This window comes from Phoenix dactylifera, chromosome 15 (assembly GCF_009389715.1).
Source record: "Phoenix dactylifera cultivar Barhee BC4 chromosome 15, palm_55x_up_171113_PBpolish2nd_filt_p, whole genome shotgun sequence".
Lineage (NCBI taxonomy): Eukaryota > Viridiplantae > Streptophyta > Magnoliopsida > Arecales > Arecaceae > Phoenix > Phoenix dactylifera.
This window is the reverse complement of record NC_052406.1, coordinates 5,711,036-5,738,039: the sequence shown is the minus strand read 5'-3', so window position 1 is coordinate 5,738,039 and position 27,004 is coordinate 5,711,036. Positions and strand designations below refer to the sequence as shown.

Sequence of the window (27,004 nt, the reverse complement as noted above, 5' to 3'; positions counted from 1 at the left end):
TATACTCTTAAGACATATCTTATTTTTCATCCAATCCACAATAGAGTTTTTCCAAACAAATCTACATGGAAAGGACATTTTTTATGCGGCAACTTTAACAACATGTCACATTTTAGTTGTGAGTATCCAACATCTCAATATTTGTTGCGATAGGCATAAAAAATAATAATAAAAAAAGAGAGCATGTACTATTTATATCGTTCGATCTAGTGACGTATATTTAAAGACAGAGATGATGCAAAAACTTCACTATATATATAATTTTTTTTTTGTAAAGTATAAGATTCCCTCACAAACTCAAGCCTTCAATACATCCAGTTTTTAGGAAACTCAAGTCCTTTTTCTTTGGGGTTACAAAAGATATGTTATAATAGAATAAATTGATTTAAACTCGAACTAGTATTTCTATAATAATCAGGTGAGGTCAATATATAACTAATGTCTTAGTTGATTTGGGCTCAATCTTTAAAACTTATAAACTCAATATATACACAATAATTTTCCAGAGCAATGCTACTCTCATCACATGAAATGTCATATAGATACTTGAATGCTGGTGTTCAACATGTCATTTACTAATCTTGTCAGGCTTGGATGGCTTGAGATTGATGGTGTAGACAATAATCACATGGCTTCAGGAGGACAAGGACGGCACATCTGACATTGACAAAATTATTTCTACCTACCCTTCTTCTCGTCAACTCATTTGAATTGAAATATGTTAAAATTACATAAATTATAAAAGGCCACATCACAATAGTTTGAGTTCAGCTGCAACTTTATATGCTCCGTATTAAAAAATCCAATTGAAGGGCAAATGCCCCTTCAAACAAATACCAAGCTACCAATGACCGCAACCTTCTTGTTTCCTTCCACGTTTGGCTGTCAATCAATTGCTGTGGCCTGACGACTTCACGAAGGGTCCTTTCACTTGAAAATCACAAAAAAGGTGTCCCCTAATATTGTCTTTGCCCCAAAGACCTTTCTCCGCTTTTTAGTGTTTTTTTTTTTTGTGCCGTCGATGGTAAATCACAAGCTAACAAGCAGCAAAAAGAACATCCAATAATATCTAGCCAACAAAGCAAATATCAGTATTTGGGCCATGAGCTAAAGATCACAGCCGTCGATTTGTTGGGTCATCCATCCCATCCTACCCATCACGCAACCGCCGTTCCTTCTGAATATCGCCCCTCCCCACCACGTGTCAATTTTGCCTCCCCTTACTAAAAGCCAAAGCCAGCGACGCCACCCACACGTGCGAAAGCCTCCCGCCGTCTCTCCCACGAGCCACCGCCCACCGGCCCACCTGAGCTCCCTGCCTGCGTCCGCATATAAAGCCTCCCCACCTTAACCCCGGCTCTCCTGTCCAGCTGCTCTCGGGCCCAAAGCCGCGAGCGCTTCCCATTTATTTCTGGTGCTTTTCTCCTCTTCTCTCTCGATCTTCCATGGCTTCGATCTCCGGCGTTTGCTCGCCTTCTTCCACTCTCCGCCCCTGCCGATCCCTCCTCCCGTTGAAATCACTCCGCTGGGATGCAATATCGCTGCCGATCGGTCCCTCCGATCGCCTCCGCCACGCCCGGCCGCCACAGTCCATCGCGGACCTTTCCCGATCCACCGCCGCCGGCGGCGCCGCCGCGGAGCCGGTGGAGAAGAAGGCGGGGGCCATCGAGAAGGACCCGATCAACCTCTGGCATCGGTACGTGGACTGGCTCTACCAGCACAAGGAGCTGGGACTCTACCTCGATGTCAGCAGGATAGGGTTCACGGACGAGTTCTTTGAGCGCATGGAGCCGAGGCTCCAGAAGGCGTTCCGGGCGATGCAGGAGCTCGAGAAGGGGGCGATCGCGAACCCCGATGAGGGGAGGATGGTGGGACACTACTGGCTGAGGAATCCGAAGCTCGCGCCAAAGTCGTTCTTGGTGTTGCAGATCGAGAAGACGCTCGATGCCATCTGCAGGTTTGCTGATGAGATCATCAGTGCTAAGGTCAGTCCGTTCTTCCTTTTTCTTCTTGGCTGGGGTTCATTTCGATGGCAAGCAAATCGTGTTTGATCCTTTCCATCCATCATGGACAAAAGGGTTCGAAAGAAGGATAACAAGCGAAATGCAAAAGATACGAGGCCTCTGACCGTTCCAAATAAAAAGAAATTGGAAGATAAGAGGAAGGAACGAGGTTTGGCGTATGCCTTAGTGGCTAAAATTGGGAAAGAAACGCCACCAAAATCTGACATTGTGGTATTCTAAATTATTACAGGTGCTTCAAGACTTGTCTTGATCTTACACCTGATGAGTCAGTTACCTAAAGAGTTACCACCTATGAGGGTCATTTGACATGTCATAGTTTTGTTTCCAAGGCCATCCCTACCTAATGTGCCACATCATAGGATGAGCAAAACTGAAAACACGGAGCTGAATTGGCAGGCTGATGAGCTTCTATGGAAGCACTTTATTAGACAAAATTTGAGTCCATCAGCTATCCCCACAATTCTCAAACCAAAGAAAGATGACATTTGGATGATTTACTGACAACCAGGTCATAACTGAAAAAATACCCATGCCTAGACTTGATGACTTGATGAATATGATGGCATGATTTGTCTTCAGAGTGGTTACTGCAAAATTTATATTTAACTAGGTGAAGAATGGAAAATGATTTTCAAGACAAAAAATGGTTCATATGGCTGGTTGTGCCCTTTGGGCTAACTAGTTCTCTTAGCAGATTCATTACAGTTATGTCAATCATCCTTTTATTGGTCATTTCTTAGTTGTCTATTTTGATGATATCGTTCTTTATAGCAAAACCTGATCTTTAAGTTAATAGCCTTTAAGTTATTTAAAAAAAATTCTGACTGAAAATGGAACCTGAACTTTTAAAAATCAAACTTTTGCAATTGGTGCACAAAACTGCCAGTTGAGAGCGAGGGGTTATGAAGTTCTTGAAGCTATCAATAGCTTGTTTCTTAAGAAAATAGGACATATTAAGAAATCTATCCAAGGAAAAAAGGTGTAGCATTGAATATTGATGTTTACTCAATACTAACGGATAGGATGGGGAACCTATTTCTGAATTGAGGCTGCTCCATGACATGCTAAATTGATGAAATGTTCTCCTTCTTCTGAATATCTCGACATTCATAACTGCATTAATTAAGGGGGGAAATCCTCTTTGATACTAGTTCTGCTAGTTGTTTGTTCTTGTCTTAGCGGTACATATATAAGAACTGCATCATTTACAATTTGTGTTCCGTGGCTTTGAGTTTTTTTTTCTGTTTTCACCCAGAAGTTTGTTTTCATCATCTTTTGACTTTCAAACAAAAACAGATTAAGCCTCCGTCTTCTCCAGCTGGTCGCTTTACCCAAGTGCTTTCCGTGGGAATTGGAGGTTCAGCTCTAGGGCCTCAGTTTGTTGCTGAGGCACTGGCTCCTGACAATCCTCCTCTCAAGGTATGCCTCCAAGATTATGTTTTTTTAATTATTATTTCATTACATTGATTTTCAATAGGTCAGCCGACATAACCAGGAAATCTGGAGGTCATGTGTCCACTTTACATAAGTTTTCTTAACTAATGTTTCCAATTATATGGTATATGTTTTGCATACCAATCATTAGTACCCACCTATGTATGTGTTTTTGGACTCATTCAGCCTAGAGGGACTTGATATATGGGTATCCTTTTTTTTCCCTCTATTTTTTATTCTTTCCAGTTTTGCATTCTTGTGCTTGTCAGGAAAATATTTAAATACATATTTTGCATCCCTTTCCTTAAGCTTATATTACCACAAATTACATGCCTATCCAGTAAAAGAGATGACAGCTGCGGTCTTGATTTCTGTTGATATGTTGAAGAAATGCATCAAAAAAGTTAAATAAGTAGGATGGCTTTGGAAACTTGTTTTCTATTTGAGCCTTTTGGAGGACAATGTACCACTATTTTCAGTCCAGTGGAACTGTGGAACTTTCCTATAAACCAATCAAGCATGATTTTCTATGCTGATCACAAGTTCCACAGTTTCCACTTACAAGTTATAATGAGCCATGACATAACTTCGTAATCAAATGTAAGCTTTCATAATTTTTAACATTTCTAAACATAGAATTCTTAGATTGGAAAGGAAATCTGCAAAACTAGATCCATAATTCTTTTATGCGATGGAACCATTTTCATTATTGTGTAACTTGACATGGTGCATCTGCCCATGAGAGTAATACAATTCTTTTAAGAGGTGAAGGATTTGTCTCTTGATTGATAATCTCGGACCAAATTATATTTAGTATTATTAAAATTATAGTTTTATGATTCTTTTAGGAGCCTAGGCCTCTTGCTTGGATAAGAATATCCTAGTTAAATGAAATGTCAGTACTCTATTCTCTGGACATCCAGGTGTCCTAAATCTGCTTTTTTTTTCAAATGATAAACTCTTATTGCATCAAACATTTTCCACCCAAACCTGCCTTTTGTTCAAATGTAAAGTCCAACAAAAGTTAAAGGGAGCAAATGAATCAGAAATCATCGCAGATTGTTTACACTTTATACATTAAATGCCCACAAAATTTTCTGCTAATGACAAAGAAAACTAACACTTCTCCCATATATTTGCTTAAATATTATCTGGAAGAATACCAAAAGTGCATAGAATGCTACTTGCTTAGGTTTGAACTTGACAGGCTTTTGACCTGCACTGAGTGGACAGTTCAAACATGGGCTGGCTGAGCACATTAGGTACATTATAAATCCTCTTGAGCATCATGATGAAATGCATAAGCTGAGGAGAAATTCTGTATGTATTTTTATTGATAGAATTGGTTCATAGCATGTCCTCTAGTTGATTGCATTGTGTACTATCATTGCGGGCATGTGGAATTTGACCGGATCATACATATTGTAATATTCATTTGATGGGCATATTATAATATTCGTTTGATGGGAGAAGACAATGTAAATATGTCATTTAGCTCCTTGGATTGTTTTTAACCATAGTTTCTCCATTAACATATGGTGGTGGGTCTAATTGGCAATGTTTTATGAAAAAGTCTATGTAAGGTATTCCATTGTTTAATGATAAATCAAGATCTCACACTAGGGATTGCTGGTATTCTGTATGTGCAATGCATGCGAAAAGAAGTGTGATGGACAGATGTGCTGCCATATGATTTTAGATTTTTTTTTTTATTTATGTAAATTGATAGATGTACTTGTATTTTGGTTCAAGGTCCGCCGTACCGGTACCGGTCGGCGTACCGGTGGCCGGCCGGACCGGTACGGTACCGGTCCGGTCCGGTCCGTACCGGCCGGTACCGGTGGTTTCAAAAACCACAGCGCGCGGCGCTGTGATTCTTATAAAAAAAAAAAAAAATCGTACCGGTGCGAACCGGCCGGTTCGCACCGGTACGAGGCCCGTACCGGCCGGTACGGGCTCCGAACCGGCTGGTACGGGCCCGAACCGGCCGGTACGCACCCGTACCGGCCGGTTCGGATAAAAAACCGGTAAATACCGGTTTTTTATCCGTTCCGGTACCGGTCTAGGACCGGACCGGTACGTACCGGCCCGTACCGGCCGGTACAGGCCGGTACGGCATTCCATGTTTTGGTTAGTGCACTTCTCTTGCATCTCTTACTAAAAAGGAGATATTTTAGAGGTGAGGTTGGATGAAGTTGGAATTGTCCGTGGGAGTGAGCAATATGAAAGATGACTAGCACCGATAACTTGTGGATGTATGCATTTGCATGGACAGTTAGGAATAGTGCATCTTATCTCATGGTGATATAGAAGGTCATAAGTTCCTGATGTAGGACAGAAGGAGGAGAGAGAAGAAGAAGTAGAGGAGGGATGAGAAGAGGAGGAGAAGACAAAGAGAGAGGACAACTCAATATTCTGTATTCTCAATAATTCAAGTTGCATTCTTAATTAACATAGCAATGATTTGTATAGATAATGCAAAATCCTAATAAGTGTCCGCATAAAAATAAAATACCAAAGTTCACATAAAATTCTAATCCTAGAGTCCACAAAATTCTAGTTCCAAATAAAAGTATTTTTTTATTTTGAGATAAAATAAAATTTTCTAATTTTTATATTTGCGCTTGACACAAGTTCGCCTAGTTTTCTTATTAATGGACAGTCCTTCATCATCCTCTTTTGGTTGGAAAGAACTTGACTCCCGAGAGTTTGCCTGCAAGTACCACTCGAGAAGCTTAGGATCAAAGATGCTGAGCTCATCCTCTGTAATCCAAGAAGCATCAAATGAAAGGCGGCTTTTCTATCGAACAAGATAACGATAGAAGCCATCATCAGAAGAAGTAACAATTTCATCATCCAAAATTGTCTTAGTCTCATCTCTTTGCCGTAAAAAAATGTAGCGCCTTAGGAACTGAAGGTCATGTAGGAATACTAGATAGCAAAACAGGAAGTTCAAAGGTGTCTCGATAAGGTAATAAATCCTCCATATTGAAAACAGAAGTAATATTCATATGATCAAGTAAATCAAGTATATGTGCATTGGGTCCTAGTTTTTTCTCTAATGATGGAGAATGGGCTAATGGCTTGGATATGCAATTTCTTGGAGGAATATTTCGGCAAGCATTTTGAACGAATGGGAACCATGACATAATCTCCTACATTAAGCTTCTTAGTCCTATGATGCACATCAACAAAAAGTTATAATCTACATTACTCATTGCAATTTTGCATCTAACTTTATGTTTCAGGATATAGATAAATTTTGTAATAGAAACCTAAGGGGGTGGTTTGTTCTTAAGTCTAGACTCCTTACATGAGGGTTTGGCAGTGGTCAAAATAATGTTCTTGCACTCATTATTAGCCATACCAGTGGACAAAACACACCTCACTACACTACAACAGTGGTCGTCTATGTCTAAATCATCCTCAAACTCAGACTCATCCCCAGATTATTGTACGAGATCTACCACTTGGTCCTTAACATCTTGTGGATCATAAGACTTTTGCTCTAATGCTAAAGCTTGCTAAGGACAATGTGCAGCTATGTGATCTTTATTATGACAATGATGACACTGTACTGAAGAGCCACTCGAACGAATATCACTTACAGAACCACTAAGATGAGTAACAGACTGGGGTTTCCTATTTCTAGCATTGCAATCCTTGGAAACTGATTGAAAAACAACCCTAAATTGGGAGCAGATCTTGACTGAGATAAAGGTGTAGACTGACGAGACTAACTCACCTGAAAGGAGAAACTATGCTGAGAAGGAGTTTTTAAATATCTCTCTATAGCGATGGCCTTTTGATAGGCCTCCTCCAAAGAGTCAAGAGCATATAACTCTACTTTTCTCTTTATATCTTCTTTATGCTCATCGATAAACCTTCTAATTGTTTGAAAGGGATCTTCCTGTATCCTGATCCTAAGCATAAGCTCATCAAATATTTCCACGTATTTGGATATAATTGAGGTTTGCCTATGGTTTAGAAGTTGATTAAACAATTGCTTCCTATAGTAAGAAGGTAGGCATTTATGCATTAATTTCTGCCATATTACTGCCTACTGGGTGACAAGCAGCTCATCTAAACACTGAAGGCTCTACTAAACAGTCTACTAATATTTTTTAGCAGCTCTTACCAACTTAATCTTGGCAAAGCGAACTCTCTCTCTGTTAGACATATCATACCAATCAAAGTAATCCTCAAGCTCATCCAACCAATCTATGAAGGTGTCAGGGTCTAATTTGCCATCATAAGATTGCACATCTATCTTCAATAACCTAGTAATGCTACCAATGTCCAGATCATTTCTATGAGGTGGAGGGAACGTCTATTGACCCTATCAAGATATCTAGCATGTTGGTCAATTGGTCTATGATGGACTCGTCCTAGATGGTCAGAACTGGACGACAATAGTGATGGCAATGGATCTGTGATCTAAGGATTGTGAAGAGGCTATGACAATGGGGGTTGATTGAGGTTTGCTCTGATACCAATTGACGTAGGACAACAGAAGGAGAGAGAAGAAGAAGAGGATGGAAGAGGATGAGGATGAGAAGAAGGCAAAGGGAGAGGGCAACTTAATATTTTGTATTCTCAATAATTCAAACTGTATTCTCAATAAACATAGCAACGGATTTATATAGACAACCCAAAATTCTAATAAGAGTCCGCATAAAAATAAAATACTAGAGTCCATATAAAATTCTAATCCTAAAGTCCACAAAATTCTAGTTCCAAATAAAAATAAAATTCCTTAATTTCTAAATAAAATAAAAATTTCTAATTTTTATATTTGCACCTAACATAAATGTGCCTAGATTTCTTGTTAACGGACGGTCCTTCGTCAGTACCCTTTCGTTATATTGAACACACCCCTTTGAATTGTGTCTTTCTCAGGAGTTAAGGATGAAGTGCATATTGCAATAAAGGGAGTATTTAAAATTCAAAAGAGATTTTCTCAAGAGAGATGAGGATGAAGCTTCCATTTTAAGTGAAATATATGAATATGTAAGTCAAGTCCTATTAATTGGTTTTGACTTCTCAATTAACAATTTTGAAATTTCAACACAATTAGCTTACTTTAAGGTGTATAAAACATAATGCTTATTGAAATAACTCTTTATTTGATAAAACACATTTAGCATTAAGGTTAGTTATAACTAAAAGACTCGTAAAGAGTTTTGCTTGACTGATAATAAATGAGAGGAATCTATATGGTTGAAAGCAAATATCCGATTGCGGGAATTATTGGATGATTGGCTTGACAGGGTTTTTGTAGGCCTAGGCCGGTTGAACATGGACTACATCATCTTGCTTAAGAATTAGACAACAATTTGGACGGGACATGACTTTATTCTTGGTGGTGAATGATTATTTTGGCCTAAAATGATGAAAGAAAATACTTAAATATCATTTACTTTTACAATGTATACCAGGGAAGGGTGACTCCAAAAATGCGGGATTGTATCAATTTTTGCCCATAATGCTTTGTGAAAGATTGAATTCTAGACTTTGACTTGCAATTTCATGGACATAAACTACTATTAAAAATAGTTAAGGTGGCTATAGACAAATTGTTCATGGTGACACATTTTGTTGCTTGTGGGAACATATGGATGTTAGAGCATATCACACTACTTCATCAACAAGTGAATAAGCAACTAGCTAGCTGCTATCTATAAACAATGAATGGGCATTCAACTAGCCAGTGTGAGAAATTCGAGGATAAGAAGTTTGACTCGCTTTGGACTAGGATAAATCGGTTATGATGCTTGTAGGCTGGAAGTTCCCATACTATGTTTGAGCATTCGATGTCTATAAGAGCCTAAAGGCAGTTTCTGATCATGATAGATTTCTCTGGTAATGATAGGGAACTTGGGGATAAGTTTTTAACAAGGGTTGTTGATGCTGCACAAGTTACACTAAGACATGGTATGTCGTATTAGCCTGAACCGGATGGTATGGAGCATACCGTACTGTACCAGTTCAGTATCAGTACCCGGTACGGGTGTCGGTACGCCAAAAAAAATTTCATACTGTACCATATCAACACTCTATTAGTGTGGCACCAATATGAGGTTCGGTACGGAGACGGCGAACTTTGCACTAAGAGCCCGAAGATGTGAAGTATCCAAAGAACCTATATAACAACTATCATTGATTGGACATTTGAGATGGAAAATGTTCATGTTCCTAGATGCAACTCGAAGCTGCACTGATGCAACTTTGAATTGAATCAAATATCTAGTCTTTATAGTTTGTGCTTTTATTTAGTTTTTGATCCAGTTATAAGTCCAGCGTGCATAGTTATGTGTTATAATCTTTATCATAAAGACCCTTATTTTTATCACGCTTTGTATTTTGACTTTAAAAGCATGCCAAGGTCATTCAGTTACTTTTTTTATATTTGTAAGAAATTCATCATCTTTCGGTTTCTCGAACACACATCACTTAATATTTGATCGTTCTATGAAATCTTTTTCAGTGACCTGTAATACCTCATCTATCATTTTAGGAGTTTTATCAGTGTTTTACAAGTATTGCAAGGCTGACGTGCTAATTTTTCTCTGTTCCTATTCTCTGAAATGTCCAGATAAGATTTATTGACAATACAGATCCAGCTGGAATTGATCATCAAATTGCGCAACTTGGTCCTGAGCTAGCATCAACACTTGTAATTGTGATATCAAAGGTTTGTATATAAGTGATTTCTATCTTCTGAGATTTCTTTTGGCAGTCTTATTTTGATTAGTGCTTTTTAACAACACTTTTGTGAAACCTTTACCTTTCCTTTGTAATCTCAGAGTGGAGGCACCCCTGAAACCCGGAATGGTCTGTTGGAAGTACAGAAAGCCTTTAGAGAAGCTGGGCTGAATTTCTCAAAACAGGTTTTTATCTCAGGTTTTTATTTTTTCTGCTTTTTACTTTTCTTTCTCTATTTTATTGTTGGATATGTACATTCTTTTCCTTGCTGTGTGTTCATAGGTACCTGGCAACCATATCTTTTATTATATGTTTGTCTGTATCATGTCCAACATCCCAATCATTTAGGGTCAGTGATATACTCATGAAAATGTAAACAAGGTAGTTACTATTTGTGTTTTATACTGAGCCATTGCCATAAACATAACCATGAAGCTCTGTCCCACATATTTGTTGTTGGCTTTATAGATTCTTATTAGCCAAGCATTCCTTCTTAGGGCCACCTTGAATGTTATTTCAAGCATTTTGGATCAACTTTATAGTTTAATGTGACTTTATGATTGGCAGTTATCCTTATGCCAACTTTCCACCCTCCCCATACCCAGCGTTTCATACCGTACTTCACATAATTATTAAATTTTAAATATCTTTGTGGAGTAGTTTTCACCTCTTATTCAACTAATGCGAGTTATGTATACTATATAAGACAGATTTGCTTAGCTGAAAACTTATAATCTGAGATCTCTTGTTTTGTTGTTTTGGTTTTAGTGCTCAGCAACATGTTGATATTCCTCTGTATTACCTATATACCACAGTTGTATAGCATGCACTCTTAGAACTTGCACGTGCTTCTACTTTCAGGGGAGCATGTGTTGGCACTTCTGGTAGGCTTTCTTTAGATAAGCCAGAAAATGACAGTCACGATGCTGGTCCTAAGGTTTTCCAACAAGTGAAAAGGATTAAAGCACTATGGATAATTTGCTAGATTAACTAAGAAGATAGTCCTGTTTTGATGCTGAATATCTAACTGGGGGTAAGATACCTTTAACCATAGGTAGCCACACCTTAGTCAGATTTCCATGGGTTAGAAATATTTTTTTTTGGTTGACAATCGAGGGTTAGTGGGATAGGTTGTGAAAAAAGTGAAAAAGTAAAGAGGGAGAAGAGACAACTTCTGGTTAGACATATTTTATCCTGAACCCCCTCCCTCCCCCTTCATACTTAACCAGGTTAAGTCACTGTTTGGGGTATTGACCAGCTAACTTTAACACCCCACTTTTTGCTTGTTTGTCTGGTCAAATGGATAACCACCACTTAACCCCCCCTAAACCATCTTCCAAGCAGGGCCTTATGAATGTCATGTTGGCAGCTTATTGGGTAAAAAAGGGCCTAATATGAAGTCGTGATGGTTTATTTATCTGCAATCAAGGCCAGTGTGGTCTCCAATTGTTTTTTTTTTCTTGAAATATCTGAAGAGGGGTGGAGGAAGAGATAAGGGCTGAGTGAAAGTAGCTTGTGTTGATGTAGATGGTGGTTCTTCACAGATAAAAATGGTTAAGAGAATTAAGCTGATCCAAATAGATGGGATAGGTCTTTTGTATGAGGATTATGATTGTGACTAAAAGATGAGTGTGAGTGTGATCTTTGTTTCCCTTTTAATAGAAGAAATACATGATATGCCCCTTGTGGCACCCACTTAGTAACTATAGCTTTGCTATATCTTCTAACTTATTTAATCCAGATGCTTGGATTGTGTCTAAGGGCATTAGTGTGACCATAAGCACTCTGCCTGGTTTGAGTATTAGCAGAGACTGCTAAGTGTACTCTCATTATGTGAGGTGTCTTCATTTGTTTTTGCTTCTTGCTAAAGCAGACTCCAGAGAATTAGTTACAAATGGTGTTTTGTCTAACAAAGGAGTGTAATTTTTGGTACTGTTTGGGGTGTTACAGTAATTGACATTGTAGACTTGAATAAACAATAGATGAACGTAAGGCTTGGTTCTGGATCCTGTATTCAGCAGGAATATCAGAATGGTTGCTTCACTGCTTGCCTCCTCAGGGGGTGTTTTAAATGTAAAATTTGAAGTGTGCATGACATTCGGTCTCTGATTCTGCTATGCTGAGTAACGGACTAACTTATTTGTAATTTTAATTTAGACATTTGTTTTTCCATAATGATTTCCTTTAAATAGTTTAACCAGTAGTGACAAATGGCTGCATTTTCCATTCAAAACTTTTGATCAGAAATAATAGGATGATATATCTATTCCTTTCTTCCATGTAATCTATTATCTAATCAGAACTCTCCTGCAGGGTGTTGCAATCACTCAAGAAAATTCCCTATTAGATAACGCAGCTAGGATAGAGGGCTGGTTGGCAAGATTTCCTATGTTCGATTGGGTGGGTGGCAGAACTTCAGAAATGTCTGCAGTTGGTTTGCTTCCGGCCGCACTTCAGGTATGTTCCTCTCTTGCTACTATTGTCTGGATTTAAATGCAGAAAGTTTGGACTTATTGTTGGTAATTTTCTACCATCTAGGGCATTGACATTAAAGAAATGCTTGCTGGTGCATCATTGATGGATGAGGCAACTCGGACAACTGTGGTATGTATCTTCTTCATTATCAGAAAGCCTGTAGTTTATTAATTGTAACCTTTTGTTTCATATCAAATTAGTACATTCTTTTTTTTTTATTTTGTTTAACCACTTCATAATATCTTATCCAGGTGAAGAATAATCCAGCAGCTTTGCTTGCTTTATGTTGGTATTGGGCTTCTGATGGAGTGGGATCCAAGGTTTGTAATTTTTCATTCACTCCATTTGTTTGTATTATATTTTCTATTCTCATATTGCCATATTGAACTCATCTGCATCTATGTTACCTGTTTCAACAGGATATGGTTGTACTTCCTTACAAGGATAGCATGCTACTGTTTAGTAGGTATTTACAACAGTTGGTCATGGAATCACTTGGAAAAGAATTTGACCTTGATGGAAATCGGGTATATATATCGTCTCTTGCTGGATTCTTTAATTCGATTCCAACTATTGCTTGCACAATTTTCTTCTTTAGCACAACTAGCAGTGCTTGATTTATAGTGAAACTGGCCTCTCTGAGGTTGTTGGGAACTTCAGCTTTGAGATATAGGGTTGACTTGTGAATCCTTTCAAGGCATTCGTTCCAATCACAGGCAGTTTACACTTCCAGTTTCCAACTTATTCAAATCCTTCCTCTGTCATATACTTTACTCTTCTTGACCCACTTTGACACATTTGATCTGCTTTTTCACATTTGGACCACTGCAGTGTGTTATTTGCATGTAATTATTCTATTTTAGCAGGTCCTCGACCAATTAATCTTTAGCTGGTGCAATTTTGATTCTTCCTCTTAATGACTTGCTTCTCCCTTTATCTGTCCTCAATTTATCACACATCAATTATCAACCTCCTAGCATAGCCACTTCTATGACTTCAATTTTATAATTTGGGCCCTCTTTTATGGGTTAATATTTCTCACTCTATACAACAATGTTGGGCATGTTGTCATATGTAAGTTCAGTTTCATTGGCATGTAGTAGTCACGCACAAAATCCAGAAGCACCTTTTCTCTTCATTTGCATTGTTTTATTATGTAAAGTTTCAATATGTCTTTCTTCTTCTGTATAGTAGCCTCAAAATGATCGAAATAATTACACAGAAGGATGTCTTCTGGCTTTGTAGTTTGCAACAGTGATTAGGCAGAATCTTAAACGTAGTGAAGGGGCTCAAGACCCTGTGTTCAATATCAATGGCACAGATTGCTTCAAATGAATGATGATGAAAGCAGAAGCATGGAGGGAAGAGGCCATAATTGTAGCCTCTTCGTGAATCAAAATAGGTATATTGGGGGAAAATTGCACAAATCAAATTTGAAGATATTTTTTAGGTTCCATACGGCATCACACAGCAAACAAACAGACATTACAGGTAGAATGTGGAAGCCTTGTGAAGGGGATCTGCTTCTGGACCCACTGGAAGAGATCTGTACAAACGACTTTCTTGACATCCATCATATAATAGTCATACATAAATCACTGCAATGACAACCAGATGCAGAAAGTGATTGTATTCACTAGGTGACAATGTCATAATGTTTATAAAGCCATGCATTAGTAGGTAACTTGTATATTGTTCAATGAGTTATGTGAAAGGAAGATTTCATACTGTACTTTAATTGGGCATATACATAACTACTTGCAGAAATGAAACATCTCTGCAGATCAAATGCTTATTTATGGCTGGAGTTGGTTAGGCTTGCGGAAAACATTCCTAAGTTCACATCGTTCACTAAATTTGTTTTTTCATAGTGATCAAATTTGTTTTTATTTAACGCTGGCTTTGCTACAAAGAAACTTACTAGCTGGCTTTGCCTGATTGCAGTGTGCAGTATATTTCCCCTCTAGTTTGTCAATTTTATATTATATTTCTTAATTTGGATTCTCCTTTTATGTATATGTAGTTGCTGCGAAGAGACATCTTCATTATTTTTTTATTATTCTTACTTGGAATTTTAATTCCTTTTTTTATGGTCTTCAATTTGATTGGTTGACCTAGTCTTAGATAAGCTCATTATCTCCATGTGCGTGGGAAATTTGGTAAGAGTCCAATGGGCGGTTGTCAAACCTGTTGAGGTTAATGGCATTCGTTGCGGAGAAAGCTCTGTTCTTTTGTCATCTCTTCCTTAAAAGCATTGGTATATGAAGATTAGTATATACATACTCCATCTACTCCTATTTATTAGAACTTCTCCATTGAAACTTCTCACCAGAGAACTTGACATAGAGAGAAGGGTGAAATCAATTTGATTGCTGGGATCACACTTTGAAGATCAACACACAAATAGAAGCAATTTGGATTGAAGAACCCTTCGTTTGGTGAAGGAAGAGATCTTCAATAAATTTTATTAATATGTTAAAAGGCTACCCGTACAATGTATTAGATGCATATATAGGACATTCCCTAACCTAATTCAGGCACTAAACCTGATACAAAATCATACTAGAAATAGGACTCAATAACAAGGAAACGCACTTGAATCATTCTACTACAAATTGAGAAACCTGGCTAGGTCTTTGCTCGCAAATCTGCTGACTCTTGCAAATCTTGGCTAGTCCTAATGGTCATAGTACCTACCAAGGTTGGTGGAACCGTCGTGAACCGGGCGGTTCCAGTCGTACCAAGCCATCCCAACGGCAGACTGGGACGGTTCCGGCAATGGAAACGAAACCATTGCCGGAAAGGGAGAAGGAGAAGGAAAGAGAGAAAAAGAAAGAGCGAGCAGGGGAGGGAGGGAGAGGGAGAGGGAGAGGGAGAGGGGGGGAGGCTAGCGGAGGGTGCCCGACGAAACAGGAAAAATGACTGCGGCCTTCGCCTGCTGTCCGGGCGCTAGCCTCCGATGGCCCTCTGCTGGCCTCCCTCCCTCTCTCCCCTTTCTTTCTCTCTCTTTTTCTCTCTCCCATTCGCCCACTCCCCTGCATCCTCTACTGTGTCGGTATAGACACAGCACGACGCAGGCCCGTACCGACCCGTGCCGCCAGGCAGTCGGTCCGGTGCCTGGTACCGGCACAACAAACCATGATATCTACTAGCTGCACTCCATGCTGCATCAAAATTCCACTCTTAATTTGCTCCTACTTTCTAGTTCCTTCATTTCTCTCTTTCTGTGTATTGTGGTGAATATTCATTTCTTTTCTATGCTAGATGATTGAAAGAAAAATATTGGTGTACTTTCTTCATTTCTGTGCACCCTAGAGGAGCATTAGCGAGGCTTAGGTTGCTCGATTGAAAGAAAAATATTGGTGTACTTTCTTCTTCATTTTTGTGCACCCTAGAGGAGCATTTGTGAGGCTTAGGTTGCTCTATCGTTGGAGAAGATTGCTAGGAATTTGTGCACCAAAGGGCAGGGGTACTTGGGTTTGGATCTAGGCTTCTGCAAGATACTACTTTTTAAGTTTCTCTAATCATCTAAATACAAATTATACTAATTTACAAATATTTTTGCTTTATTATAATTTGTCTTCTATTTCTAACTGTATTACATTTTAGACACAACTTTGTTATGAAGGTAATGTTTAACTGTATAACATGGTTTGATGTCTTTACTCTCATAACAACCTTTCCTTTCCTTACAGGTTAATCAAGGACTCACTGTGTATGGAAATAAAGGAAGCACTGATCAGCATGCGTGAGTTTTCACCTGATTTTCATTTGGTGTTCTCTTGGATATTGAAGAAATTGATATCTGACAAGCTCTTACCTTCTTGATGACAGCTACATTCAACAGCTGAGAGAAGGGGTCCACAACTTTTTTGTTACATTCATTGAAGTATTGCGTGACAGACCCCCTGGTCACGACTGGGAACTTGAACCCGGAGTTACTTGTGGCGACTACTTATTTGGAATGTTACAGGTTAGCTTTTAAATTTGTTATCTGAAACTTGGAGCTGATTAAAATTGATCTACTTTTAGTTAATTGCTTCCTCTAGGCTCATGATCACTAAGAAATGCTGATACAATTAGCAATTGCAAATTATTTATTCTTGTATCTTGGACAAATTTTCCATTAGTTGTGTTTTAAATTTGACTATTCAATAAGATTGACTAAATTTGTTGTGAGTATTATCTAGGTAACGGCTATATAATTTGGCTGAAGTTAAAATTATACGCCTAGGTAGGATTCCTTCCTCCTTAAAATCTCCGTAAGTCATGTATGAGAGACATTTCCAAAATCGATAAAAAGTCCTCTATGTGAATGTTTTTGGGGTTTCTTAGGCTTGCTTTTTAGTGGTAGTGGCCGGATGCTGAAGTTGGAAGGAGAGGAGCAGATGGCTGAAAAGGAGAGAAAGTGGGATGGCTATCTCCATAAATGTTACTTGTACTCATGATGGCTTTTTAATAAGACTCAATTTTGTCCCACTGTTCAAATTCAGGATTGGATTGGTTCTAACTTTATTATATGTATCCATAGGAGGAAAGTTATGGTCACATCTGCAAGATGAGGGTTTTACTATGATAGGGATAAACATGGATTGGGGTGGGTCAACTAGTCAACTTTGACCCTGACATGAAGATTTGGGGTCAGGACTTGGATAGAACTTAGAAGATTGAAGCCAAATAAGTGTCCCTCTTCCTCCTTTCTTCGCATGCATCGGACGTACCTCTAACTCTTTCCAATACCCATAATATTGTTAATTGTTGATGCATGTGTATGACCTAGAATCCATGTCCAAGGCATGTCCTTTACAAGAATATCCAGCTTCTTTTTCAGGTGTCTGTTAAATAAGAGCTATTCAATTTGGATGCAAAGCATTTGTTTTTCCAAATGTGATGTTAGCTTTGACAACGAGATATAGAGTTGGCTCTCTTGTGGGTCATGGCCCTTAAGGAAATTATGTGTTTTCTCTTATCTGTTGTTATGTGCATTACATGCCCTTCCAGCCTGTTTTTGTAAACGGGTTATGCAGTTATGCTAGTGTTTGATTGCCCATATATGTTGTTTTAAGTGGGCTACATGTATAGGCGGGCCAAACTGCTACAAAATTTACAATGTGTGCTGACATGGTCAAATGTAAAAACCACTCCTTGATATTAGAATATCAAAATGACAGATTTTCAGATGTCATTAAGATTGTCGAAGTGCTAAGCATATTAAACTGCAGTTACGGGTAATTGGAACTACTACTATATTGAATAAGTTGCACACATGGCTTAAGATTAGTTATGTATTTGAATTTTGAACCTTCTCTTACCTTTTGTTCTCAAAAGTTATTTAAATTAGAATTTTGTTCCTGAGCTTTCTTTTCTCATCACGAGTGTTAGATGTGCATTTACACTTTCTTTTGTTAGAGTCGGATGTGCGATTAACTGATGCAATGTTCAGACAGCAGAGTTTGACTATTACTATTATTAAATATTTATTTGTCAATAGTGTCATGGCACATTTTCTCCTTTGTGTTTGTGGCATTTTGTTGAAGTTATATTGTAATTCACTGAATAATGTCAATGTCCAAGGCCTTTGCATGCATCAAGGTTTTAAAAACTGGTGGAAAGGGTCGGTGTAAGTGGTACCATACTGTTCTGGCAGAAAACTGGCATCAATACACAGTGTCAGCACCCGGTACCATACCGATTTCTCGAAAAGCTGTGGTACTGTTTTTTTAAACTTTGGTATGTATGCTATCAAGCATTACATATCTCTTCAAAAAAATTTATCGTTGATTGTCCAAACTCCATGGCTTCCTACTTCTTTTTTTTTTTTTTTTAAAGAAAAATCTATTTCTTTAGAAACTCTGCATATAGGTGATTGTTGCTTTGAGCACTGATCACTGTGTTGTTTGATACCAATACTTTTATTCTTGAAAACCTTAATAAACTGACCTTATTGCATCCCCCTGGGTCAAATTTATGGATTGAGATATGATCTATTAAAATATGAGAACATTTATTACTGACTCTTATTTTGACATCAAAGGTGTAAGATTCGTCGCTAGAGTATTTGTGGGCTAGAGAGGGGAAACCACGAAACTTACAAGGCAAATGGGCAGGTGAACTCGCAGTTGGAGAGAGGAAAACATATCCAAGAGAAATGATGTTGTAAAAGAAAGCAAAATGGCCCCACTCTCTCTCCTGCTTCCCCTTCCACCAGTAGATGCATATACGCCCTAACCTATGTAACTCACCACTTACAGCACTTTATCCAAGGAGGGAACAGAATGAAAGTTATATTTTCTTGTTCTCAGTTAGGGGGGGGGGGGGGGAGGGGAGAGAATTGAATGCACCTAGACTGCAAAAGACATGATGAAATGAAGGAAAGAAGAGGGTTTTCTTTCTCTCTTTTTCGTAATATATTTAAGGTTGTTTACAGTGGGATTTTCATTTATGCGTTAAATTGCATAATTGAGTTGTTTTTCTTTTTTTTTCCCCTTGTTTTAACATTTTGGCCTTTTTTAAGGGGCTATCCTTTGGGTCAGGAAACTGTGTTTGCTTGATGGGCACATGTTATTTTTAAGTCTCTTGGTATCCACTACTTTATTCTTGCAACATATTACTGTATTTTGTGTGTTTGCGGTATGGTAACATTCTCAAGGCATTATTAATGTTGTTAAATTATGGTTCCAAATAGCCATCCCAATTGGTACTTGACCTTATTTACTATGATCAGTATATTATAGAAACATTCATCTAAATCAAGTGATTTGGATAGTAGCAACCATGCATTTAAGCAAACTTTTTCTCTTGTTTAAGAAATCTATTTTTTTGCATGTTGATGCACAGGTAAGTAGTCCAAAAACCTTTCCTTTTCCTTTCTAGCCATTGTGGCCAATATAGATTGCAATTAAAGTTGTGGCAACATCAGAGCAAGTGGTGTAATGGTGGTGACTGCTTTCTTAGAAGTAGCTCAGGGCCCTAGTTTGGGTCATTAAGTTAGCTTTGACATAGTTTTGGCATGCCTAAGTGTGATGTTGCTCTGCATGTCCTAAGGAGGCTGGCTGTGGTCTGGCTGATGTGCTTGAGTGTTTTGCTAGGTCATGTTAGGGCCAGTTTTGTGCCACATTAGTTGATTTTAGATGAACTTGTAAATCTTGTTTAGTAGCAGTTGTGAGATCATATAGATTAAAGATTTGCTTTTTCTAGATCTTCTTGGAAGCTCGAAAAATTTTATTGCATAACATTTTTAAATTATAAAAAGTTTGTGGTATGATCCTATACTATAAATCACTTATGGAGCATCTTAATCATTTTGGCGATGCTTTAACTTTAATTTATGTATCCATTTTTGGGTATAATTCTTTTTAATACATGTAATGATAGATATTATATCTAATAAACCATGTATAATAATTTCTAGATAGTTAAGAGTTATATTTGATTAGCTCTCCTTTGTTCTCTTGCACAGGGAACCCGTTCAGCCCTTTATGCAAACAACCGTGAGTCCATCTCCGTAACGGTTCAAGAAGTGAATCCTAGATCAGTAGGAGCACTGATTGCACTTTATGAACGAGCTGTTGGGATTTATGCATCTCTGGTTAACATCAATGCCTACCATCAGCCTGGTATGTGTCTGACTGTATCTTTGTGCATGTTATATGAATAATTCCACTTCTGTGAGGCTGCTAACCTTCCTCAATTTTGGCATTGGTTGCAGGTGTAGAAGCTGGGAAAAAGGCAGCAGCAGAAGTATTAGCTCTTCAAAAGAGAGTTCTGGCTGTGCTAAATGAGGCCAGGTATTCATCTTCTGTTTCATTTTTTTATGTTGATTTCAGTTGTTATCAAAAGTATCTCCCAATATAATTATCTGTGCAGCTCTCGCTGTCATGAAAGTTAACTCATATTATGGGCATGTTTATATGTACAGCGATATTAGGATAACTTGTGATCATTTTTTTTCTTCGAGTAACAAGTCTTATCTAAATATTACTGGAGATAAAATTAAAAGTCTCAAAAGTTAATTATAAATTTGGATGTTACTTGAAAATTTGCTTTTTCCATTGGTCAAAATTAAATTTGTTATGGGTTAAATGCAACTTTCTTGTATTAGTTAATAAAAGTTAATCCTTCATGTTAGTTGATCTTGGGGAATTATGTGCAATAAACCATTCTCGTTCTTATTCTACTTCTTGATTTTAATGGAATTTTTAGTACTTTTCAGTCATCATTTGTGCAACCATCTCTGGATCAGTATAGTTGAAAAGCATTTTAATCACCAAGGACACCACTTGCATGCTGAGAAGCCCCTTAATGACGTTTTTTCCTTTGGACAACTCAGATTATTGTTGCTGGGTGGCACCACAGAAATCCTATGCAAGGAATTGAAAGACTGTATTAATTGTATACAATCACAGATAGCCCATGAACTGACCACTTTTCTCTCGGAATGAAGTTTCTGAAATTTAGAATGTCTCTGTGTGATTTCTTGACTTATGTTTCCCTTTTGCTGCCTTACATCACAAAAATGATCTATAGTTGATGTTTGTACATAGCATGATTTTTGTTCTCTTTTCATTTATAACGATTTTTGTTCTCTTTCAGCTGTAAAGAACCTGTTGAGCCATTGACAATTGATGAAATTGCAGATCGCTGCCATGCACCTGAAGAGGTAGTATTTTGCTTTAAGATTATATTTGACATACCACATTTCATGTTTGAACATTGGTATAGGGTTCAATGTCGTAGGAATCTCTGTGAGGTACTGAAAAAGGATTCCATGAGTTAACCAGTACTTGCACATGCATTTCATTATCTGAAATGTGGTCACATAATGTGGACAACTAGTTCACTTCGGCATTTTGATGATTGTATAGGCTGGTAAGATTCAAACATATATGATAGTGCTATATGTTCTGAACAAGGATCGCCGAACCGGTATCGGTAGGCGTACTGGTCGGCCACCGAATCGGTTCGAACCGGTATCACTGGTTCGGCCTCCAAAAGTCCAAAAAAAATTAGCCTAGCCAGTACGGGCCGGTATCGACTGGTACAGACCGGTACAGAGGCCGGTACAGGCCAGTTCGGACTGATACGGGCTGGTACCATTTTCCACGGCCGAGCCGGACTGGTCCGGTACATGCGGAACCGGCCGGTATGGGCCGGTTTAGCGTACCATGATTCTGAAGCCGAGCTCCTTGCCATGCTTGGACATTGATGTTACGAGGTTGTGGAGGACTGTAATGATGTTTGAGGCATTTAGCTGGATATCTGGATAATCAGTTTCATACAACATTTACTCTACTAAAACAAGCAAACCCCTCCTTTTGAATGGTCACTTCACTCTTGTCCACTCTCCCCACTTCTATAGCTACTTTTCATCTCTAATAATTATTTTAAGCTTAATTGTTTGTCTAAGGGAGAGGCAAGAGAGGTGAACCTCTAAAAGTAGGATTGCAGTCATCAAGTTATATAGGTGATGGAAAAAAGTTCTTAATTAGATGGGGAAACAGAAGTATCCATACCTCTCATGTGCATCAATATGCTCAGCACGAGTATAAATTACCAATATGTAAGAAACTGGCCTAAAGACATCAAAGAAATTAAAAGGCAAACAAAAAATGGAAGGTATGCTTTCATATTTGTTAGGATCTATTTAACTTGATTTCATTTTTTGCTTAAAATTTTATGGGACTATAAAGTGATCATTCAAAAAATCATTCTCAGTTTTTTAAGTTAGTGCAATAAGCAACTCTTCCCAAGCAGAATAATAAATAATATGTAGTTAAAGAAAAATTAACAAAACATGCAAAGTAACTAATTAAGTTGTTTCGACACCAATTCTAAAGTGGAATTTGTAATATGCTCGTATGGGTATGGCTCATCCCATGTAATACTTGACCCATGAAAGAGGTTGTCCAGAACTGATGCGCCTAGGACCCAAGTGAGCTGCTTTCGCACCTGCTGTGCATTCAACCCATGGATAGGGCTTAACTTGATGATTGGGCCCTGGATGAATAGCAGGGAGACCAGCTAAGTGTAGGTGGCTGCTTTCAAAATAATGAGATGCATATATATTTGAACTGTTGATATGCTTTACATTCACAGCACAATTACTATTCTGGTATATAGCATTAGTGTCAAGAATATGAAACATAAGCTTAAAATATCTTTAACATTTGCAATGTCACAACAAAATGAGACCAGAATGCAGCACTAGTTATATTGATTAGACATGAAGTTGGATGTCATATAATACTCTTTTTTTTCCCCTACAGAAAGTTGTTATTTAAACCTGCAGATGCTGACCTAACCAGGTTTAGACCTGGACCTACATATTTATAAGAGATTGTGGATATTTGTTTGGTAGAGAAATATACTTGACTTCTCCCCAACCTAACCCGCTCATGCGAGTTCGGTATCACAAAATTCTCAACCAACCTGGACTCTTCCCTGAGCCAAATAATGGATGTCTAGGATTTCATCCAACATCTGGACCAACTGTATGTTATACGGGTCTACATACTGGATTTGGGGAAACCGGGAGCTGAATTTTTTCCCCAGTCATAGAAAAACATATGTTTGACTTTCTTGTAATCTTTCCTTTTCCACATGGATGCGTGTGTTTGTGGAGGAGGAGGAGCAACTAGGAAGTGGACCACGATCGGCCCCCTGGAAAAGAATGGTGCCTTGATCATGGAACCAGAGGGCTGTCTACATTGTAAATGATAAGCAAATGTGGGTGATTTGCTGTCCAGAGTGTCTGTTGTAGCTATGAATGCGAATCACCTAATTGCTTGTGGTAGAATCCAAAATGTTCAAACAACGTCCAGTAATAGGATAGTTCATGCAACTTGAGTTTTCACTTCGCTGTAGATGTGAGCGTTAACTGTGTGCGTTGGAGCATTGCATACTGGTTCATATTATGGCATCTTCATTTTTTTTACAACCTTGTGCTTTCTATTGGTTGCCAGATTGAAATGATATACAAGATAGTTGCTCATATGGCTGCAAACGACAGAGCTATAATAGCTGAAGGCAGCTGTGGTTCCCCACGAAGCATCAAAGTTTTTCTTGGAGAGTGCAACGTAGATGAGTTGTATGTGTAAGCTTTACTGCTCATGTATTTTTAAGTTTTAACAATTAAGACAAGGAAAAAGTCTTTTGATAGAATAAAAGAAATACCGGTCACACATCAAGGAACATTGGAAGGTGAATTTGAACCTGTTCTGTGTCTCATGCTGTTATTCAGACTCTGGGTTAGCCTAACCCACTGTAACTTATGACAAATATTTTTTTTAAAGGGTTAACTAAGGTGCTTTAGCTCCTTGCTAACGAGGATGCGTCTTGACTCCTTGTAGGATGTGGCTAGAGTTGGTAAAAAAACTCACAATTTGATGTTTATTGTTTCAATTTGACTGTCTATTGCTATGTGCTTGTCTGAGCTGCAACTACATTGTGTTCTCTATTTTGCTATGATACGATGGGAGGGGGCAAATCGCTCGCATTATATGAAATATAATTCTTTATCTGTGTTAAACATTGTTTTGCAGTCTCTCTCTCACACGCGCGCACACACTGACACACACACACACAGACAGAGAGAGAGAGAGAGAGAGAGCGCTCGTTAAGACTTACGATTTTAAGGGCGGTCGGTCTGTTTGGTGGCCTTCTTCCTGCGTTGAACGCTGGATAGGCTGCCTCGGTTGTTCGGGCCCCAATTGACTTAAGAAAGAGGTGGTTAGAAGACAGATAAATTGCAGCAGGCTTGCATGTGTTGGATGAAACACGCCTGTTACCCCCATGCACGGAATGTGTTGGGCTCGAGCTCGGGCTTGCTTGGCAGAGCAAAAGCTCGGTCTTGAGCTTGTAAAGCTTGTTTCAATTACGAGTCCGAGCTCGAGGACAAACATTATAAAGATTTTTATGTAGAAATTCTCACTAAAAAATATTGACAAAATTTTATTCGTTTCAATCTCCTCAAAATAAAGAGGCTTTTTCAAAGCTTAATTACTAGAAGCACGATCAAAGAATATTGTATATAGATTAAAAAAAATAAATCAAAGAATAAAAAAATCAGAGGAGGAATCAAACTAAGCAATCCCAAGAACTAGAGGGACCCTGTTGCCGGATACTGACGGTCTTGTCCCCACTGCAAGAGGCCAGCATCGCCGGAATCCCACGGGCTCTGGCCGCCGGATTCTATGCCGGCTCCAGACTCGATCGGTGTGGCCTTCGAGCCTCTGCCTCTCCCCCCAGCTTCAGGTTTCCCTCCAAAAAATCCATCGCCTCCGCACCGCCCGCCGCCCACCGCCCGAGATCAGTGGAGCCGATTCAACCAAATAAACAATTCGAGAAAGAAGGGAGTTCGTCCGGAGTAAATAGTGATGGAATGGTGAGGAAGGAAAGGTCCAGCATACGGATGGGACACCGAAGGGGCATGTATAAATGCATAGAAAGAAGACGAATCTCTCGATTCGAAGGTGGGTAGCAAGTTGGGGGAGGAGGTCCGTTTGTTAGCCGAGCGAGAGAACAAGAGAGAGTCCCTCGTCGTCGTCGCCGCCGCAGCCGGCGCTATGCTAAAACGGGTAAAAGCTTGGATTTCTTCCTTTTTCAATTCGAAGGTGGGCAGCAAGTTGGGGGGGGGGGGGGGGGGGGGAGGATGGTTGGAAAGGAGGGGTACGAGAGGAGGGTTTCCAAGTGAGATCCAGATCTGACCACCCATGGTTTGTCGGTGGCACGATCTCGATCGTCGGATTCCGTAGCAGTGTTAAGTGACGAGCTCTGTTTGGGTTCATGAACTGCTCGGGCTCGGATTTAAATGGGCCTCATTTTGGGCTCGGGCTCATTTCACTAACGAGCCGAGCCCGAGCAGCTCGGCCGTTAACATGCCTAATCTTGCCTACCAAAAATGTGTCCGCATAATGTATCTCCTGCCACCTACATGGTTTTCCATGTGATCCCTCTCATTATCTAAAGGAGATAAGCCCAGTGCGCTTTGCACAAGCTGGCACAAGTTCGGCAGTGCAGTACGATTGGCTTCGAAAAACTAGTTGAGATTTGAAAGGTTGAAACACTCACAAGGTCTTAATCATTTTGGTTGGTATGATAGATGGGGATATGTTGTTGGTTTAGCAATTTGCTTTAGGTTGCTGGATTGATATATTTAGGTGCCCGAGAATGTGAAATTCCTTAATGAAGGTTGTTAAGCGGGATTCAAATCAATGAGAATGCCAAGGTCCAAACCGGAATGATGTTTGACATCCTACAATGCAACTGCTTCGAATATTTTGAAGAACTTTTATAAATGTTCCATTAGAAAGCAGTGCTTCCAATATTTTGATAAGCTTTTTACTAACGTTCCATAAGAAAACAAGGCTTGAAATGGGGAAATTCCTGATGGCTGATATGCGTAGAACACCCAAATTTCATCTCTCTCTCTCTCTCTCTCTCTCTCTCTCTCTCTCTCTCTCTCTCTCTCTATATATATATATATATATATATATATATATAAAAGAAAAAGACATTAATGTAACCACTGCACGTAGGATTACTAGAAATAAACTATGCAGTACCTATAAGAGGCAGTATAAATGCCTGTGAACTGAAGTTGCTTTAACCTATGCGACGGGTAGCATAATTTGCAGGACTCGTACTGGTCATCCTACGCCTTGCTAGTTATAAATGAAGGCCTGGTCGCTTCGTGCAGCCTTAGCACTTGCGGAGACCAGATCATGGAGCCATACAATTCTTGAAAGTGGTTGCCTAAATCAGATATCAATGGGACGGTGGAACATATCAACCTTATTAGCCAATTGCTATTGGTTGATTAACAAATTTTCCATGAATCAAGAGACTGCATGTGTTGTGTGAGGCGAGCCAGATGGCTGATGGAGTGGCTTTTATGGGACAGACTGGTGGCCCGTGGGGGTGTGACAAAGTGGGAATTTGAACCTTTTGATGCAATTACAATAGACTTTGTTGATTATGGATGTAATTGGTGCTTACCATAATCGCCTTAGGTAAGTAGGATGTGTATTTTTTGACATGTTATATCCCCCTCAAAAAAGAAAGAAAAAATCTTTTTAAACTTATACATAAATGCCTGTTCATCTTTTTACTGCTTTTTTTCTTTTTTTTTGCTGAAACAGATATATCATACATGTCATGTACGAATACATAAAAAAAAAAGTCAAAAAATAACAAGTTTCGGAGTGCACATTTTTAGTGCTTTCTCTTTCTTCTCTGTCTTCTCTGAAAAGAAAAGAGCTGAACCAAAATAAATGTATTCAATTAGCAAAAATGTTATTAATTACCATAATCCCAATATCCATGCTCACTCGAGTTTGGTTCAGGTAGAAAATAAGCCAAGCTTGAAT

The 27,004-nt window shown here is 38.8% G+C and overlaps 1 protein-coding gene across 1 annotated transcript; it reads left to right on the top strand.

The window, feature by feature from the left end:
* Positions 1-1,262: 1,262 nt before the first annotated feature.
* LOC103722295 (glucose-6-phosphate isomerase 1, chloroplastic) lies at positions 1,263-24,038 on the top strand. The gene is made up of 14 exons (XM_008812796.4): positions 1,263-1,985; positions 3,321-3,443; positions 10,054-10,152; positions 10,265-10,348; positions 12,477-12,620; positions 12,702-12,767; positions 12,890-12,958; positions 13,058-13,165; positions 16,334-16,386; positions 16,473-16,611; positions 20,098-20,254; positions 20,347-20,425; positions 21,231-21,297; positions 23,600-24,038. Exons 1-14 carry the CDS (start codon positions 1,446-1,448, stop codon positions 23,732-23,734), a joined length of 1,863 nt encoding a protein of 620 aa, XP_008811018.2. The 5' UTR covers positions 1,263-1,445; the 3' UTR covers positions 23,735-24,038.
* The last annotated feature ends 2,966 nt before the right edge of the window (positions 24,039-27,004 follow it).

What these genes read in the sequence shown, in the direction of transcription:
- LOC103722295 (XM_008812796.4), top strand. Translation starts at nt 1,446, where the DNA reads ATGGCTTCGATCTCCGGCGTTTGCTCGCCTTCTTCCACTCTCCGCCCC. An exon ending in GGCTGAATTTCTCAAAACAG is followed by an intron (nt 10,349 to 12,476) that starts GTTTTTATCTCA and finishes ACTCTCCTGCAG; the next exon opens with GGTGTTGCAATCACTCAAGA. An exon ending in GGAAGCACTGATCAGCATGC is followed by an intron (nt 16,387 to 16,472) that starts GTGAGTTTTCAC and finishes TCTTGATGACAG; the next exon opens with CTACATTCAACAGCTGAGAG.